Source organism: Oryx dammah, unplaced genomic scaffold, assembly GCF_014754425.2.
Source record: "Oryx dammah isolate SB20612 unplaced genomic scaffold, SCBI_Odam_1.1 HiC_scaffold_15, whole genome shotgun sequence".
NCBI classification, from domain to species: Eukaryota; Metazoa; Chordata; class Mammalia; order Artiodactyla; family Bovidae; genus Oryx; species Oryx dammah.
Genome location: NW_024070199.1, coordinates 18,364,691 through 18,385,524, shown reverse-complemented (window position 1 = coordinate 18,385,524; position 20,834 = coordinate 18,364,691). Strand labels below are relative to the sequence as shown.

The 20,834-nt window shown below is 38.4% G+C and overlaps 1 protein-coding gene across 1 annotated transcript in view; it reads right to left on the bottom strand.

Annotated features, from left to right (window-relative positions):
• Positions 1 to 20,834, bottom strand: part of LOC120874862 (glycerophosphodiester phosphodiesterase domain-containing protein 4-like) — a 135,327-nt gene that overhangs the window by 106,017 nt on the left and 8,476 nt on the right. Inside the window, exons 2-4 of the mRNA XM_040256549.1 lie at positions 16,325 to 16,428; positions 5,084 to 5,177; positions 2,196 to 2,255 (exon numbers count right to left, since the gene is read on the bottom strand). Coding sequence (XP_040112483.1) covers positions 2,196 to 2,255; positions 5,084 to 5,177; positions 16,325 to 16,428 — 258 coding nt within the window. The remainder of the gene's footprint in view (positions 1 to 2,195; positions 2,256 to 5,083; positions 5,178 to 16,324; positions 16,429 to 20,834) is intronic.

Here is a 20,834-nt window from a genome sequence, read left to right as displayed (position 1 = left end):
GAAACAACCTAGATGTCCATCAGCAGATGAATGGATAAGAAAGCTGTGGTACATATACACAATGGAGTATTACTCAGCTGCTAAAAAGAATACATTTGAATCAGTTCTGATGAGATGGATGAAACTGGAGCCGATTATACAGAGTGAAGTGAGCCAGAAAGAAAAACACCAATACAGTATACTATCACATATATATGGAATTTAGGAAGATGGCAATGATGACCCTGTATGCAGGACAGCAAAAAAGACACAGATGTGTAGAGCGGACTTTTGGACTCAGAGGGAGAGGGAGAGGGTGTGATGATTTGGGAGAATGGCATTGAAACATGTATAATATCATGTAAGAATCGAAACGCCAGTCTATGTCTGATGCAGGATATGACACGCGTGGGGCTGACGCGCGGGGATGACCCAGAGAGACGTTGTGGGGAGGGGGGTGGGAGGGGGGTTCATGTTTGGGAACGCATGTACACCTGTGGTGGATTCATGTCAATCTATGCCAAAACCAATACAGAATTGTAAAGTAAAAATTAAAAATAAATAGATAAATTAAAAAAAAATAATACATTTGAATCAGTTCTGATGAGATGGATGAAACTGGAGCCGATTATACAGAGTGAAGTAAGCCAGAAAGAAAAACACCAATACAGTATACTAACACATATATATGGAATATAGAAAGATGGCAATGATGACCCTGTATGCAAAACAGCAAAAAAGACACAGATGTGTATAGCAGACTTTTGGACTCAGAGGGTGAGGGAGAGGGTGAGATGTTTTGGGAGAATGGCATTGAAACATGTATAATATCATGTAAGAATCGAATCCCCAGTCTATGTCAGATGCAGGATACAGCATGCTTGGGGCTGGTACACAGGGATGACCCAGAGAGATGTTATTGGGAGGGAGGTGGGAGGGGGGTTCATGTTTGGGAACGCATGTACACCCGTGGTGGATTCATGTCAATGTATTGCAAAACCAATACAGAATTGTAAAGTAAAATAAAGTGAAAAACAACAAACAAACAAAAAATCATGCCTGAAAAAGTCTATAAATAGCAAGAGGCTGTGCTGGAGATGCTCCAGCCCATGGCAGAAGTAGACAAGGGAGGAAATGTTGGAAATGAGCTGCATGTCTTCAGATGTTGGGTCAGTGATGCCTGCTTCTTCATACCAGATATGGATCCTTTGTTACTGCTAGTATAATTTTATTTTTTATTTATTTTTTAAAACTTTTATTAGAATATAGTTGCTTCACAATGTTGTGTTCGTTTCTGCCATACACCAAATTGAATCAGCTGTATGTAGACATACATCCCCTCTTTTTTGGATTTCTTTCCCATTTAGGTTGCAACAGAGCAATAATTAGAGTTCCCTGGGCTATATTGTAGGTTCTCATTAGTTATCTAACTTATACATAGTTATTAATAGTGTATATATGTCAATCCCAAGCTTCTAACTCATTCTACCCACTTTCCTTCTAGTATAATTTTAAATGGTTCCAAACTAAGGGATAGTCAAAGGAACTCAACAAAGAAATTTCAGGGAGTATAGGAAGACAAGTATTGAGTGTACCAAGAGAGTTGCAGTCAAGTTCTTAGTGGTAAGGTGTTTGAAAATACACAGGAAAAATCCACAGGATTAAGAGCCAAAAACTGCATCTACTTGGTCCTGATGAAACTAACCCCTCCTTGTGGGACTGTGTTCTTTCACCCTATCTCTCCTTCCCCTGATCCATACGCTGGAATAAAGGTAAAAGGCAATCATACTCTTTCCATCACTGCAGGTTCCCAGGCCTGGGTCATGTGAAACAGGGGAAGGGGAAAGTCTCATAAAGTTGGAGTTCAGTCTACTACAATGAATTAAAATTCTTAACGACTGAAATGAGAAAGTTCTTGAGACTCTAAAGGACTGGGAAAATAATGGAGCTTGCCCAAGATTTTATGGGGATAGAGAGAACAGAGTCACAGAGTGAGTTTTAACATGGAGTAGTGGGAAAAAATTAAGTCTGGGTTCAGTTTGGTTGGTAAGCCAGTTTCATCTGTTGGAAACAGAATTATTTTAGTTGAAACAGTGTAACCAGATTGCTTCTTCTGAGAGAGGCAAAGAAAGGGGAAGCTCTGCATTAAACCTTAGTGCCAAAGAGGCACATGCAGTCCTGATCTCAGGACTCCTATCAAGATTCAAATGTCTTACCTTATGATACCAGTGCAAGTATAGTTGGTTTTTTTCCCAACACAACAAAAATCCAAGTACCTGAAAAAAATAAGAAAGAAGATATTATTTTGAAATCACCAAGATGCTACCCGAAACAGTTCTGAACTCAAAATTCCTTACACAGTCTGGCATTATCTTCACTTCATGCTACACCTGTTCTATTCATTGCCACCTGAACAATCTAAGAGATTGCCACCCTGTCCCTCTGCCTAAATAGCTCTCCCTCACCATGCTACTGACCCTTCAAACACAGTTCACATGTCACCTCCTAGTTGTAACTTTCACCAGCAACCCAGAGAGAATTTATTATTATCTTCTCTGGGATTCTGTAACAATCAGTACACTGATATCCTTCTGGAGTTCCTACAATTTTTCCTTCCCTGTGATGGAGCTTATTCATGGTATTACATAGAGACACTAGTGAGGGAACAGAGGTCAGGGGCCGGCCCTTCCAAGGGTCACTTAAAATTTCTTTTTTGGGACTTCCTTGGTGGTCCAGTGGTTTAGAATCTGCCTTGTTATGCAGGGGTTTGATCCCTGGTAGGGGAACTAAGATCCCACACACAGAGGAACAACTTAGCCCACATACCACAGCTAGAGAGTTCATGCACCTCCATGAAAGATCCTGAATGATGCAACTAAGACCCAAAGGCAGCCAAATAAATACATAATTTTTAAAAGCTTTTTTGTTACAACTGTTAAGCACTGTTGTTAACACTGGTATTAGTCAATAAATCTAGGTTAGATTTGAATCTAAATCTATGTAATCACCAAGTCAGTGTGGAGATGCAGATTGAAAACTGGACTCTTCAGATGCTTAGGATATTGAGAATTTGACTGTATAAGGCATTCACCTTTTCTTCAAAATAATTTTATGGATATGATTTTATTTGTATTTTGGTGGTGGTAGTTTTGTCACTAAGTCATGCCTGATTCTTGAGATCTCATGGACTGTAGCCCACCAGGCTTCTCTGTCTATTCCATGAAGGAATACTGGAGTGGGTTTGCCATTTCTTTCTCTAGCAGATATTTCCAACCCAGAGATCAAATCTGGGTCTCCCGCATTGCAGGAGGATTCTTTACCAATTAAGCAACCAGGCCATTTACTTGTCCTTAACCAAGCCTTATAAAATGTCATTTTATTAACTATCTCATTTGAAAGAAATAATTCTCATTTGAAAGAAAAAACTGAGGCTCAGAGGAGTTATATGACTCAGTCAAGGTTACAAAATAACTTAAGGCAGAAATAGAATTCAGGTCTCCTCCACTGTTGCTACTGTATCCAAAAACAGTACAAGGTTATTGGGGGAAAAAAAAAAAACATGGCTTATTGGACACTGGAAGTCCATCTTAGAAGTTACCTAAACCATTTTATTTTGATTATGTATGAGTGCAGTACAATTCAGTGGCCAGGTTCTTGCCCCAAACACATCATTCATCTGCATTTTCCTCATTAAAAGTAAAAGTTTCTAACTATTTCTCTCTACAGACAGCCTCCATGCAATGACTTTCAGAATGATAATATTAACTAGAAATCCGATTTATAGCATGTGTCTTAGCATACTTTTCAGGATTTCTAAAATCTATCACAAGCCTATTGTTTTAGTCATACACTGCATTTTTCTTCAATATCCTCTACATGCCAACAGATTAGATTAGATTAGATGGATATGATTTTATTTCTTCCCTCTTATCTAGTCAAACCCCATATATCTCTATCTCTGTCTTGCTGACTCTGTCGTGAAATTCCCATGATCTGGACTTTCTTCCCCACTCCCACAAACACATGTCTAAATCCAACATCCTTTCAAGATGCCCCTCCTATGCCACCTCTTCCTCAAAGTATCATTTAATCCTCTTGATGAACCCAGGCAGAACTTTTTTAGGTCTCCCTAATGACAATTATAATGCTCTATCTGTGTTGGTTATTTTTGTCTATGACTTACTTCCCTACTAGATTCTAAACTCATTGAATTAAGGAGCATTGTAACTTTCTCACACCTCTCTATTTGAGGTGCCCTGTATGAAAACAAAAACTACACCTCTTTGTTCTCTATAGCCTCAGTACTTATCACTCATATAATGATTAATACATTTTGCTGAAATAAATATTTATGCAAATGCAACTGATTTGGGGGTTGGGTTCTTTAGTATCAGACAGGCAATCAGTGGGGACAAGGAATCATGGAATCAGAGCAAGATACTTATGTCCTATTCTCAGGCGGGCACTGAAAAATTCCAGTAACCTAAAAGTTAGTCTTCTTTCCACTTCTGCAGGCTCCTCTGCTGCCTGGCCTCAATTTTCTCATACTATGTGACACTACTACTTCCAGTGTGAATTTCTCATACTACATGACACTACTATGTCCAGAAACAGGCGGTGTCTCTATTGCATAAAGATATTTGCTAAAATGTACTTGGCACCTGACCAGGGGACTAGCTTTTTCACAGGACTAGTAAACAGGTTTAGCACACCAGATAATTTGTAAGCCACAGAAAGACTGATTCTCGGGAGACAGGCTATGAAATGAGTAGATCAATGTGCAGAAGTACTACCATGTGAAGGTATGAACATCTAAAATGACAATACTATGTGAGCCACAAAATAAGCCATGAAACAAAGGCAGAGAAAAAGGATGCTCTGCCACCCTTACAAAGGGTCAAAGTGGAAAGACACACCCTCTACCAGCCCAAGTCTATTCCACACATCTATCCTTCCTCCCTAATATTCAAGTAGTTGATGCAAATCTGAACTCTGCCAGGAGCGATCTTACGGCTCCCAGCACCAATTGGGAACCATACTACTGACGGAGCACTTCATGAGGCTACTCAGGAAGGGAGTGGGAAAAATGGGAAACATTACTCACCAGTAGGAGTGTTGTGTAGGCAGCCAGGATCCCAAGGAAACTCAGCAAGACAATGGACCAAAAGAACCAGACTCCTGTACCTAGGAAAACAACCCTGCAAAAATGTGTTTCAGTTTCTAAAACATAGAAGTTAGTAGTATCTCTGTCAAAGATATGGTATAAGACTGGACTAAATGAGGCATAAGAAAACAGGGGGATAAGAAGAGTAGAATTTGGGAACAGATGTGTGAAGATCTTTGGGGATATTTAGTTGAGAAGTTTTAACTTTGTTCCTAGACAATCAGGTACTTTAATGGGGTTCTATACGAGTTGTACGGTTTTTAAATTTATTTAGAATACACACTCAAAAACTACATACTCTTTAAAAAATATAGAAATTCTGGAATGTCAAAACAGGAAAAGTCATCCATAAGTTCACTGCTGTCATATAGTTAATACTATCCATTTCAGCAGGTTTCTTATCCATATATGTTTTCTTATATAACAGCAAGTCACTATATTAATATCTACATTCGGTATAAGAGTTTGGACCCCTTAAAAACAGTTCTGGTCTTTTTTTTTTCCTAAAGTAGTTTATGAGACAAAACTACTAATACATTGATTTGTTAAGTTAAACAAGATTATAATTAGTCTAGGTATTATATGTCACAGAATTTAGACTCTTCATTTCAAGATAACAGAAATTATTTCCCCTCCATATGAGACCTAGAGAAATTATATTTTAATGATACAAAATGTAGATTAATGAACATATAACTACATTCAATATAAGAAAAATTTCTCTTTGGTCAGGGTTGAGAAGGGACACCAAGAGAAAGAAATAGACAAGCAGCTATCCTAGGCAAGATTGATCCCAGATTGAGACACTCAGAAAAGTACTCTGTAAAACATGATCTCATAGCCAGGAATCAGAAAATGTGTAAGTAATGTTAACAAATTAATCTGTTTGTGTGCTTAGTTGCTCAGTTGTGTCCAACTCTTTGCAACTATAGCCTGCCAGGCTCCTTTGTCCATGGGGATTCTTAAGGCAAGAATACTAGAGTGGGTTGCCATGCCCCCCTCCAGGGGATCTCCCCAAACCAGGGATCAAACCCAGGTGTCCTGCATTGCAGGTGGATTCTTTACCATCTGAACCACGAGGGAGGCCCATGAATACTGGAGTAGGTAGCCTATCCCTTCTCCAGGGGATCTTCCCAACCCAGGAATTGAACCAGGGTCTCCTGCATTGCAGGCGGAATCTTCATCAGCTGAGATAACAGGAAAGCCCAATAAATTAACCTAATAAAGTCAACTAATACAATAACTTGCAGAAAAATATAATTGAGAACAATTAGAAAAGAACCATAAAAAATATATTCAAGATCTCCACAGAGTTAAATGACTCATATCCACGTAACAAGAATAGAATATTTAAATGCAAGCAGAGTAATGATCAAATAATGAAATAAAGGAAAAAAACATGCAGGATAGACATAAAGTGTTAGTCATTCAGTCATGTCTGACTCTGTGACCCCATGGACTGAAGCTCCTCTGTCCATGGAATTCTCTAGGCAAGAATACTAGAGTGGGTTGCCATTTCCTTCTCCAGGGGATCTTCCCAATCCAGGGATTTAACCCATGTCTGCTGCATTGCAGGCAAATTCTTTACCGTCTGAGCCACCAGGGAATCCCCATAAGCAGTCTAAATGTAGCCAAATAATTCATTAAATGGCTTATGCAAGTAGTGATATTGACTTTACTTTCCAGGTGAGAAAGAAAAGTTAATTTTAGCCTTTAATTGTGCCTCTATCTTTTCAAATCATTTCTCTAGTCACATCAGATTTTTTTCCCTGTTTATCAACATAATGGTCTTCTTTTCTATGTTCACTCACATGTAAATATTCAAAATTAGTAGAGTTCCAAATTCTCCCACCAAACTCAGGAGAAGTTCCCACCCACAGGCTGAGTACTTCTGGCAAAAGAAGAACTGTGATATTTTTCTCTCTTTTTCTCTCCACTTCTTCTACTTTAGGTGATGGTGGTGGGGTAACCCAAGGGAGTGAGAAGAATGAGGATAGTTTGCTTGGGTGACTGTTTATATACATCAGAGGGAATTGAAAAAGCAACTGGGATTATACAGTTACTCAAGACTATACAGTAGTATGAGTATGACATATATATGCAAAGGTATGACAAACCTAGATGATGTGTTGAAAATGAGAGACATCACTTTGCCAACAAACGTCTATATAGTCAAGGCTATGTTCTTCTCAGTGGTCACATACAGTTGTGAGAGCTAGACTATGAGGAAGGCAGAATGCCAAAGAATTGAGGCCTTCAAACTGTGGTGCTGGAGAAGACTCCTGAGAGTCCCTTGGACAGCAAGGAGATCAAACCAGTCAGTCTTAAAGGAAATCAACCCTGAATTTTCATTGGAAAGACTGATGCTGAAACTGAAGCTCCAGTATTTTTGTCACCTGATGTGAACAGCTGACTTACTAGTAAAGTCCCTGATGCTGGGAAAGATTGAGGGCAAAAGGATAAGACAGCATCAGAGGATGAGATGGCTGGATGGCATCATCAATGCAATGGATTTGAACTTGGGAAAACTCCAGGAGATGGAGAAGGACAGGGAGGCCTGACATGCTGCAGTCCATGAGGTCCCAAAGAGTTGGACACAACTGGGTGGCTGAACAACAACAACAACTTAATACATAAAGTAACTAGAAAAAGAACAAGAAAATTTCAGTAATTTCCTTTTACTGAAATTAGTAAAAGGAAAGCAATAATAAAGATCATAATAGAAATAAATGAAATAGACACAAAGAAAACAATACCAAAGATCAATGAAACTAAAAGCTGTTTTTTTTTTTAAGATAAAATTATAAACATTTATCCAGACTCATCAAGATAAATGGGACAGGACTCAAATCATTCACATCAGAATTGACAAGAAATTACAACAGACACCACAGACATGCACGGGGTCATAAGAGACTATTACAAGCAACTATATGCAAAAAAAAAAGGACAACCTAAGAGAAATGGACAAATTCTTAGAAAGTTCCAACCCTCCAAGACTGAAACAGAAAGAGACAGAAAATATGAAGACCAATCATATGTACTGAAATTGAAAGTGTAATTAAAAGTCTTTCAATAAATAAAAGTCCAGGACCAAATAGCTTCATGGACAAATTCCACCAAACATTTAGAGAGGAGTTAACATCTATCCTTATGAAACTATTCCAAAGAAATTGCAGAAGAAAGAATACTCCCTCTTCTTCTGGGACTCCTATAATTCGAATGTTGGAGTGGGACTCTGTGGGAGAGGGAGAGGGTGGGAAGATTTGGGAGAATGGCATTGAAACATGTATAATATCATATAAGAAATGAATCGCTAGTCTAGGTTCAATGCAGGATACAGGATGCTTGGGGCTGGTGCACTGGGATGACTCAGAGAGATGGTATGGGGAGGGAGGTGGGAGGGGGATTCAGGATTGGGAACACGTGTACACCGGGGCGGGTTCATGCTGATGTATGGCAAAACAAATACAGTATTGTAAAGTAAAATTTTTTTAAAAAAGAAGGAAAAACAAAAAGAATACTCCCAAACTTATTCTGTGAGTCTACCAACACTCTGGTACCAAAATCAGAAAAAGACATCACAAAAAAGAAAATTATAGGTCAATAACAGTGATGAAAATAGATGCAAAAATTCTCAACAAAATTCTAGCAAACTGAAAATAATGAATTGAATTAAAAGAATCATACACCATCATCAAGTGGCATTTATCCCAGATATACAAGGATTCTTCAATATATACAAATACATCAGTATGATATACCATATCAACAAGTCAAAGAGTAAAAAAATCATAAGATTATCTCAATAGATGCAGAAAAACCTTCTGACAAAAATTCAATAGCCATATATGATTTAAAAAAAATCCAGAAAGTGGGCAAAGAGGGACCTCAATATAATACCTCAATATAATAAAGGCTACATATGACAAACCCACAGTTAACATCATACTCAACAGCCAAAAGCTGTTTCCTCTAATGTCACAAACAAGACAACAATGTCCACTCTCATAAGCTTTATTCAATTTTGGAAGTCCTAGCCATGGCATTCAGAGGAGATAACGAAATGCAATAAATTGAGCTTGAAAAAGAATAAGTAAAACTGTCACTATTTGCAGATGACATTATACTATATGTAGAAAATCCTAAAGGTGCTACCAGAGAGCTACTAGAGTTCATCAATGAATTTGGTACAGTTGCAGAATACAAAATTAATTCATGGAATTTTATTACATTTCTACACATTAACAATTAAAATATCAGAAAGAGAAATTTAAGGAACAAACTCATTTATCATAGCATCAAAAGTATAAAATACCTGGGAGTAAACCTACCTAATGATGCAAAAAACCTGTACTCTAAAAACCATAAGACACTGATGAAAGAAATCAAAGATGGAAAGACAAAACATGTTCTTGGATTGGAAGAATCAATATTGTCAAAATGACTATACACTCAAGCCAACCTACAGATTCAATACAATCCATATCAAAATACCAATGCCATACTTCACAGAACTAGAACAAAAAAAAATTTTAACTTGTATGGAAACACGAAGACCCTGAATAGCCAAAGCAATCTTTGGAAAGAAAAAGAGCTGGAGGTATCAGGCTTCCTTATTTCATACTATACTACAAAACTACAGTAATCAAAACAGTATGGCACAAAGGTAGAAATACAGATCAATAGAACAGGATAGAAAAACTAGAAGTAAACTCACACATCTATGCTCAACTACTGCATGACAAAAGAGGCAAGAATATACAATGGAAAAAGTACAGTCTCTTCAATAAATGGTGCTGGGAAAATTAGACACCTCCTTTTGAAAGTATGAGATTAGAACATTCTTTAACACCATACACAAAAATAAAATAAGTAAGAACACTCTTTCACATAAATTGCAGCAAAATCTTTTTTGATACATCTCCTAGAGTAATGGGAAAAAAGAAACAAATGGAACCTACTTAAACTCAAAAGCTTTTGCACAGCAAAGGAAACCATTAACAAAATGAAAAAACAACACACAGAATGTGAGAAAATATTTGCAAATTATCTGAATGACATGAGATTAATCTACAAAATAAACAACTCATGCATCTTAATAGGAAATAAACAATGAAATAAAAAAGGGGGGAGAAGACCTAGACAAACATTTCTCCAAAGAAGAAATAGAGATGGCCACTACACATGAAAAGATGCTCAACACTGCTATTTATTAGAGAAGTGCAATTCAAAACTACAGTGAGATATCACCTCACACCAGTCAGTATGGCCATCATTTTTTAAATATAAACTTATTTTAATTGGAGGCAAATTACTTTACAATATCGTATTGGTTATGCCAAACATCAACATGAATCTGCCATGGGAATACACGTGTTCCCCTTCCTGAAAGCCCCTCCCACCTCCCTCCCCATACCATCCCTCTGGGTCAACCGAATGCACCAGCCACAAGCATCCTGTATCATGCACCAAACCTGGACTGGCGATTCATTTCATATATGATATTATACAAGTTTCAATGCTATTCTCCCAAATCATCCTGCCCTCTCCCTCTCCCACAGAGTCCAAAAGACTGTTCTACACATCTGTGTCTCTTTTGCTGTCTTGCATACAGGGTTATCAATACCATCTTTCTAAATTCCATATATATGCATTCAGTTCAGTTCAGTTCAGTTCATTCACTCAGTCATGTCCGACTCTTCGACAAAGTGAATTGCAGCACGCCAGGCCTCCCTGTCCATCACCAACTCCCGGAGTTGACTCAGACTCAAAGCCATTGAGTCAGTGATGCCATCCAGCCATCTCATCCTCTGTCGTCCCCTTCTCCTCCTGCCCCCAATCCCTCCCAGAATCAGAGTCTTTTCCAATGAGTCAGCTCTTCGCATGAGGTGGCCAAAGTACTGGAGTTTCAACTTTAGCATCATTCCTTCCAAAGAAATCCCAGGGCTGATCTCCTTCAGAATGGACTGGTTGGATCTCCTTGCAGTCCAAGGGACTCTCAAGAGTCTTCTCCAACACCACAGTTCAAAAGCATCAGTTCTTTGGTGCTCAGATTTCTTAACAGTCCACTCTCACATCCATACATGACCACTGGAAAAACTATAGTCTTGACTAGACGGACTTTTGTTGGCAAAGTAATGTCTCTGCTTTTCAATATGCTATCTAAGTTTAGTTCAGTTCAGTCACTCAGTCATGTCCGACTCTTTGCGACCCCATGAATTGCAGCATGCCAGGCCTCCCTATCCATCACCAGCTCCCGGAGTTCACTCAGAATCATGTCCATCGAGTCAGTGATGCCATCCAGCCATCTCATCCTCTGTCGTCCCCTACTTATCCTTCCCCCAATCCCTCCCAGCATCAGAGTCTTTTCCAGTCAGTCAACTCTTTGCATGAGGTGGACAAAGTATTGGAGTTTCAGCTTTAGCATCATTCCTTCCAAAGAAATCCCAAGGCTGATCTCCTTCAGAATGGATTGGTTGGATCTCCTTGCAGTTCAAGGGACTCTCAAGAGTCTTCTCCAACACCACAATTCAAAAGCATCAATTCTTCAGTGCTCAGACTTCTTCACAGTCCAACTCTCTAGGTTGGTCATAACTTTCCTTCTAAGGAGTAAGCATCTTTTTAATTTCATGGCTGCATTCACCATCTGCATTGATTTTGGAGCCCCCCAAAATAAAGTCTGACACTGTTTGCACTGTTTCCCCATCTATTTCCCATGAAGTGATGGGACCAGATGCCATGATCTTCGTTTTCTGAATGTTGAGCTTTAAGCCAACTTTTTCACTCTCCTCTTTCACTTTCATCAAGAGGCTTTTTAGTTCCTCTTCACTTTCTGCCATAAGGTGGTGTCATCTGCATATCTGAGGTTATTGATATTTCTCCTAGCAATCTTGATTCAAGCTTGTTCTTCTTCCAGCCCAGCGTTTCTCATGATGCACTCTGCATATAAGTTAAATAAGCAGGGTGACCATATACAGCCTTGACGTACTCCTTTTCCTATTTGGAACCAGTCTGCGTTAGTATACTGTATTGGTGTTTTTCTTTCTGGCTTACTTCACTCTGTATAATAGGCTCCAGTTTCATCCACCTCATTAGAACTGATTCAAATGTATTCTTTTTAATGGCTGAGTAATACTCCATTGTGTATATGTACCACAGCTTTCTTATTCATTCATCTGCTGAAGGACATCTAGGTTGCTTCCATGTCCTGGCTATTATAAACAGTGCTGTGATCAACATTGGGGTACAAGTGTCTCTTTCAATTCTGGTTTCCCCAGGGTGTATGCCCAGTAGTCGGATTGCTGGGTCATAAGGCAGTTCTATTTCCAGTTTTTTAAGGAATCTCCACACTGTTCTCCATAGTGGCTGTACTAGTTTGCCTTCCCACCAACAGTATAAGAGAGTTTCCTTTTCTCCACACCCTCTCCAGCATTTATTGCTTATAGACTTTTGTATCACAGCCATTCTGACTGGCGTGAAATGGTAACCTCATTTTGGTTTTGATCTGCATTTCTCTGTCAATGAGTGATGTTGAGCATCTTTTCATATGTTTGTTAGCCATCTGTATGTCTTCTTTGGAGAAATGTCTGTTTAGTTCTTTGGCCCATTTTTTTGATTGGGTCGTTTATTTTTCTGGAATTGAGCTGCAGGAGTTGCTTGTATATTTTTGAGATTAGTTCTTTATCAGTTGCTTCATTTGCTATTATTTTCTCCCATTTTGAAGGCCATCTTTCCATCTTGCTTATAGTTTCCTTTATTGTACAGAAGCTTTTAAGTTTAATTAGTTCCCATTTGTTTATTTTTCCTTTTATTTCCAATATTCTGGGAGGTGGGTCATAGAGGATACTGCTGTGGTTTATGTCAGAGAGTGTTTTGCCTATGTTCTCCTCTAGGAGTTTTATAGTTTCTGGTCTTACATTTAGATCTTTAATCCATTTTGAGTTTACTTTTGTGTATGGTGTTAGAAAGTGTTCTAGTTTCATTCTTTTATGAGTGATTGACCAGTTTTCCCAGCACCACTTGTTAAAGAGATTGTCTTTACTCCATTGTATATTCTTGCCTCCTTTGTCAAAGATAGGGTGTCCATGCTGCTGCTAAGTCACTTCAGTCGTGTCCGACTCTGTGCAACCCCATAGACAGCAGCCCACCAGGCTCCGCCATCCCTGGGATTCTCCAGGCAAGAACACTGGAGTGGGTAAGGTGTCCATAGGTGTGTGGATTTATCTCTGGGCTTTCTATTTTGTTCCGTTGATCTATATTTCTGTCTTTGTGCCAGTACCATACTGTCCTGATGACTGTGGCTTTGTAGTAGAGCCTGAAGTCAGGCAGGTTGATTCCTCCAGTTCCATTCTTCTTTCTCAAGATTGCTTTAGCTATTCAAGGTTTTTTGTATTTCCATACAAATCTTGAAATTATTTCTTCTAGCTCTGTGAAAAATACTGCTGGTAGCTTGATAGGGAGTGCATTGAATCTATAGATTGCTTTGGGTAGTATACTCATTTTCACTATATTGATTCTTCTGATCCATGAACACGGTATATTTCTCCATCTATTAGTGTCCTCTTTGATTTCTTTCACCAGTGTTTTATAGTTTTCTGTATATAGGTCTTTAGTTTCTTTAGGTAGATATATTCCTAAGTATTTTATTCTTTTTATTGCAATGGTGAATGGAATTGTTTCCTTAATTTCTCTATTTTCTCATTATTAGTGTATAGGAATGCAAGGGATTTCTGTGTGTTGATTTTATATCCTGCAACTTAACAATATTCATTGATTAGTTCTAGTAATTTTCTGGTGGAGTCTTTAGGGTTTTCTATGTAAAGGAAAATGTCATCTGCAAACAGTGAGAGTTTTACTTCTTCTTTTCCAATTTGGATTCCTTTTCTTTTTCTGCTCTGATTGCTGTGGCCAAAACTTCCAAAACTATGTGGAATAGTAGTGGTGAAAGGTGGCACCCTTGTCTTGTTCCTGACTTTAGGGGAAATGCTTTCAATTTTTCACCATTGAGGATAATGTTTCTGTGGTTTTGTCATCATGTAAAAACATCTGTAGCACTATGTACAATAGCAAAGACATGAAAGCAACCTTAGTGTCCACAGATGACTTAATTTTTTAAATGTGGTATATACTTACACATACATACCACAAGGGAGCATTAGTCAGTCATATAAAAAATGAAAAATGTCATTTATGACAACATGGATAGACCCTGTCAGCATTATGCTAATATAAATCAGTCAGACAGAAAAAGATAAATAAGATATGACCTCACTTATACATGAAAGATAAAAACAAACCAACCAAACTAACTTGTAGACACAGAGAACAGATTGGTGGTTGTTAGAGGACAGGGGTGAGAGGTGGACAAATCAGTGAAGATGGATAAAAAGGTATAAACTTCCAACTATAAAATAAATATGCCCTGGGGATAAAATGCATACAGCATGGTGACTATAGTTACAAATGCAGTATTGTATATTTGAAAGTTGCTAAGAGAAAGTTTCTTAAAAATTCTCATCACACACAAAACCTGAAATTATGTGTGATGAAGAATATTAACCAGACTTACTTGGTGATCATTCCACAATATGTAGAAATAGCAAATCATTATGCTATAATGCATACTTAACAGAAATGTAACATTATATTTCACTCATATCTCAATATAAAGTTATTTAAAACTGAGGGAAATTTTATAGATAAATGAAGCATTTCTTATTTCCAATATTGTGGAGAAATTTAGAACTTATCTCTAAATAAAGAATGCATATAAATGAGAAAATTAGATTCCACAAGATAAGTATATTCAAACAGAGAGAACTAAAAAGAAAATAAGTTACTAAGGAAACAAGTTTTGATACCTGGTAAATAATTAAAATAAAACAAATTTCATTTATAAAATTAATAAAAACAATTCAAAATTATAATAGTGCTGTCAATGGAGGGTTAAAACAGAAAGTCAAATACCTCTATTGTGAATGCAAACTGTACTATCTTTTGAGAAATGCTTTGGTAACAGGCACAATGAGTTTTACTAGTTTTTATCCTTTTTTATGAATAATGCCATTGTGGGGATTTCCTGTAAGACTGTAAGTCAGAACACAAAGATTTCTCTTCACTCTTATTTTATAAAAACAGAAAATTAGTCATAACTTCTAACAATAAAAAGTGGTTAAGTAAGTACACTACACTACCTTCATATCAGGAAATACTTTAAAACCATTTAAAGTGGATTTTCTTTTCCTTCCTACTCTCTTGTTTTTATTGTCAAACATTTTCCCGGAAAGTAGGGGAAAAAATAAAAATGCAAAAGATTGAATACAATAAATAAATAAATAAATAAATAAAGTGATTCTCATTAAGAGTTTTAATAATTTTTCAAAATGTGTATGACTATTTTAAATGAGAGAAAAATAAAAATTATATATATGGTATGAACATAATATAAAAATAGGCACAGGAAAAAAGACTGGGAAATATACCAAGTGATTGCTACTCAAGAATAAGATGATATTATCTATTTTTCTACATATCTTAATATTTAAAATAACAAACCATACTTTACTTCTATGAAGGAAAAAATAAACTATATTACATTTTTTTTAAAGCCTTACACTCAAAGATACCCCCTTTTCCTTCAAAGACCAACTAATGGGTATGCTATACCAGTCAGGCCAGAAAAATGGGAAGATCCAGGAGCAGTCCAGGGTAGGAATTGGGCTACAAATGTGCTGAGATGGGACACTGTTTCTGTCTCCAGAGTCTTAGGAAACCCAGTGATGACAGAAGGAAGAAGTAGAGGCTGGAGGTGAGGCAGAGATACCAGGGTTCATGGACCAAGATCATGAAGACTAACTGGTGTAGGCATCAGTAAATGCAGGCAAAAGAGGCTGAGGAACAAGGGAGTCATCTGAATAGAAGGACTGGAAGCACAGAGAAAGCTTCCTGCTGAGCCAGATTTGGTCTGAGACTGAGCAGGGAGGGGAGGTATAGTAGCTGAGGGTGCTGAGCATGCTTATGCTTCCCCAGAGTCAGGCCTCCCATCCACCAGCCGCAAAACTACAACTTTGTCCACCCTCGCTCTTATGTCACCAGACTTTTTCAGTCTGAAGTAAGATCCATGTGACTATTAGACCAAAGAGCCCTTACACAAATGAAAATACAAAAAGTGAAACTCACCAGTCAAAACCATTGAATTCATTTGAAGTTTCTATCCATGTGAAAAGTAAAAGCGTAGACAAGCAAAAGGACACAATCAACCAAGGGTAAAATAATCGCTCTCTCTGGGAAGAGAAAGAAGGAGGTCTCATTTAGCTCCATTTATCCATGGTACCTCAGCAACATCTATTTATAATCCCCAAAGGTCTATATAGTTACAGTGCAGTATTACCCTCCTCAGGCTGGAGAGACCACTGTATTCTTTTACCCTTGTGGAATTTTGTAGAAGCCTGTTTATAACATTATAATCATAAGGGATTTGGTTTAGGTCATACCTTAATGACTTAGTGGTTTTCCCTACTTTCTTCAATTTAAGTCTGAATTTTGCAATAAGGAGTTCATGATCTGAACCACAGTCAATTCCTGGTCTTGTTTTTGCTGACAGTATAGAGTTTCTCCATCTTTGGCTGCAAAGAATATAATCAATCTGATTTCAGTATTGATCATCTGGTGAAGTCCATGTGTAGAGTTGTCTCTTGTGTTGTTGGAAGAGGGTGTTTGCTATGACATGTGCATTCTCTTGGCAAAACTGTTAGCCTTTGCCCTGCTTCATTTTGAACTTCAAGGCCAAACTTGTCAGTTACTCCAGGTATCTCTTGATTTCCTACATTTGCATTCCAGTTCCCTATGATGAAAAGGAAATCTTTTTTTTTGCTGTTAGTTCTAGGTCTTGTAGGTCTTCATAGAACTGTTCAGCTTCTTCAGCATTAGTGGTTGGGGCATGGACTTGGATTAGTGAGATACTGAATGGTTTGCCTCGGAAACAAACAGAGGTCATTTTGTCATTTTTGAGCCTGTACCCAAGTACTGGATTTTGGAATCTTTTGTTGACTATGAGGGGGTGACTCCATTTCTTCTAAGGAATTCTTGCCCACAGTAGTAGATATAATGGTCATCTGAATTAAATTTGCCCATTCCAGTCCATTTTAGTTCACTGATTCCTAAAATGTTGATGTTCACTCTTGCCATCTCCTGTTTGAGCACTTCCAATTTACCTGATTTATGGACCAAATACTCCAGATTCCTATGCAATATTGTTCTTTACAGCATCAGACTTTATTTTTACCACCAGAAACATCCACAACAGGGTGTTATTTCCACTTTGGCTCCATCTCTTCATTCTTTCTGGAGTTATTTCTCCACTCTTCTCCAGTAGCATATTGGGCACCTACCAACCTGGGGAGTTCATCTTTCAGTGTCATATATTTTTGCCTTTTATTACTGTTCATGGGATTCTCAAGGTAAGAATGCTGAAGTGGTTTACCATTTCCTTCTCCAGTGGACCACGTTTTGTCAGAACTCCCCACCATGGCCCATCTGTCTTGCGTGGCCCTACATAGCATGGCTCATAGTTTTATTGAGTTAGAAATGTGACCCATGTGATCTGCTTGGTTAGTTTTCTGGGATTGTGGTTTTCATTCTGTCTGCCCTCTGATGGGTGAGGAAAAGAGGCTTGTGGAAGCTTCCTGATGGGAGAGACTGGCTGTAGTTCTTTAGAGTGCCTGAAGAACTATGGATGGAGGTACAGGAGGCAGTTATCAAAAACATCCCCAGGAAAAAGAAATGCAAAAAGACAACAAGGTTGTCTGAGGCGGACTTACAAATAGCTGAGAAAAGAAGAGAAGTGAAAGGCAAAGGAGAAAAGGAAAGATATACCCATCTGAATGCAGAGTTCTAAAGAATAGCAAGGAGAGATAAGAAAGCCTTCCTAAGTGATCAAGGCAAAAAAAACAAGAAGAAGAAAAAATAGAATGGTAAAGACTAGAGTCTCGTTAAGAAAATTAAAGATACAAAGGGAACATTTCATGTAAAGATGGGCACAATAAAGGACAGAAATGGGATGGACCTAAAAGAAGCAGAAGATATAAAGAAGACGTGGCAAGAATATACAGAAGAACTACACTAAAAAGACCTTCATGACCCAGATACACACAATGCTGTGATCATTCACCTAGACCCAGACATCCTGGAATATGAAGTCAAGGGAGCCTTAGGAAACATCACTACAAACAAAGCTAGTGGAGATGATGGAATTCCAGCTAAGCTATTTCAAATCCTAAAACCTAATGCTGTTAAAGTGCTGTACTCAATATGCCAGCAAATCTGGAAACCTCAGCAGTGGCCATAGGACTGGAAAAGGTCAGTTTTCATTCCAATCCCAAAGAAAGGTGATGCCAAAAAATGTTCAAACTACTGCACAATGGCACTCATTCCACACTCTAGTAAAGTAATGCTCAAAATTCTCCAAATTAGGCTTCAACAGTATGTGTACCAAGAGATTCCAGATGTTCAAGCTGGATTTAGAAAAGGCAGAGGAACCAGAGGTCAAAATGTCAAAATCTGTGGGATCATCGAAAAAGCAAGAGAGTTCCAGAAAAAACATCTGCTTCTGCTTCATTGCCTATGCTAAAGCCTTTGGGGGCATGGATCAGAAGAAACTGGAAAATTCTTAAAGAGTTAGGAATACCAGACCACTTTGCCCACCTCAAGAGACCTGTATGCTGGTCAAAAAAAAAACCCCCAAAAACCCAAAAAACAGTTAAAACCAAACATGGAACAATGGACTGGTTCCAAGTTGGGAATGGAATACATCAAGCCTGTATATTGTCACTCTGCTTATTTAACTTATATGCAGAGTACATCATGAGAAATCCTGGGCTGGATGAAGCACAAGCTGGAATCAAGATTGCCTGGAGAAATATCAATAACCTCAGATATGCAGATGACACCACCCTTATGGCAGTAAGCAAAGCGGAACTAAAGATCCTCTTGATGAAGATGAAAGAGGAGAGTGAAAAAGCTGGCTTAATACTCAACATTGAAAAAACTAAGATCATATCACCTGGTCCCATCACTTCATGGCAAATAGATGGGGAAACAATGGAAACAGTGAGAGGTTTTATCTTTTGGGGCTCCAAAATCACTGCAGATGGTGACTGCAGCCATGAAATTAAGACACTTGCTCCTTGGAAGTAAAGCTATGACCAACCTAGACAGCATATTAAAAAGCAGAGACATTACTTTGCCAACAAAGGTCCATCTATCAAAGCTATGGTATTTCCAGTAGGCATGTATGAATGTGAGAGTTGGACTATAAAGAAAGATGAGAGCCAAAGAACTGATGCTTTTGAACTGTGGCGCCGGAGAAGATTCTTGAGATCTTAGACTTAAATCTTAGATCTTAGACTACAAGGAGATCCAACCAGTCCATCTTAAAGGAAATCAGTCCTGAATATTCATTGGAAGGACTGATGCTGAAGCTGAAACTTCAGTACTTTGGCCACCTGATGCGGAGAGCTGACTAACTTGAAAAGACCCTGATGCTGGGAAAGATTGAAGGCGGGAGGAGAAGGGGACAACAGAGGATGAGATGGTTGGATGGCATCACTGACTCCATGGACATGAGTTTGAGAGTTTGAGTAAACTCTGGGAGCTGGTGATGGACAGGGAGACCTGGTGTGCTGCAGTCCATGGGGTCACCAAGAGTCAGACATGACTGAGAGACTGAACTGAATTGATACTCTGTACCCAAAACATGTGTGTCCTTCTAAAAACGTATATCAGATAAAGTCAATCCCCTGCTCACAACTCTTCCAGAGCTTTCTACTATACAAGAATATCACCCAAACTACCTGCCATGGCCCAAAGATTCTACATGGTCAAGCCTTCCCATTCCTGACCTCCACTGATGCCATTTCTGAACTCCAGCCACACTGGTTTTCTTTCTGTTTCTAGAACATGACCAAATCTGTGTCTACCTCAAGAGTTTCACACTTACTGGCTCCTCTGCCTGAAATATTTTTGCCCCTATGCATATACATGGCTGGCCCCCATGTCTTCTTTTTTTTAAAAATTTATTTATTTTTTATTTTACTTTACAATTCTGTATTGGTTTTGCCATACATTGACATGAATCCACCACGGGTGTACATGCGTTCCCAATCCTGAACCCCCCTCCCAACCCCCTCCCCACAACATCTCTCTGAGTCATCCCCGTGTACCAGCCCCAAGCGTGCCATATCCTGCATCAGACATAGACTGGCAATTCGATTCTTACATGATATTATACATGTTTCAATACCATTCTCCCAAGTCATCTCACCCTCTCCCTCTCCCTCTGAGTCCAAAAGTCCGTTATACACATCTGTGTCTTTTTTGCTGTCCTGCATACAGGGTCATCATGGCCATCTTTCTAAATTCCATATATATGTGTTAGTATACTGTATTGGTGTTTTTCTTTCTGGCTTACTTCACTCTGTATAATTGGCTCCAGTTTCATCCATCTCATCAGAACTGATTCAAATGTATTCTTTTTAAAGGCTGAGTAATACTCCATTGTGTATATGTACCACAGCTTTCTTATCCATTCATCTGCTGATGGACATCTAGGTTGTTTCCATGTCCTGGCTATTATAAACAGTGCTGCGATGAACATTGGGGTACATGTGTCTCTTTCAATTCTGGTTTCCTC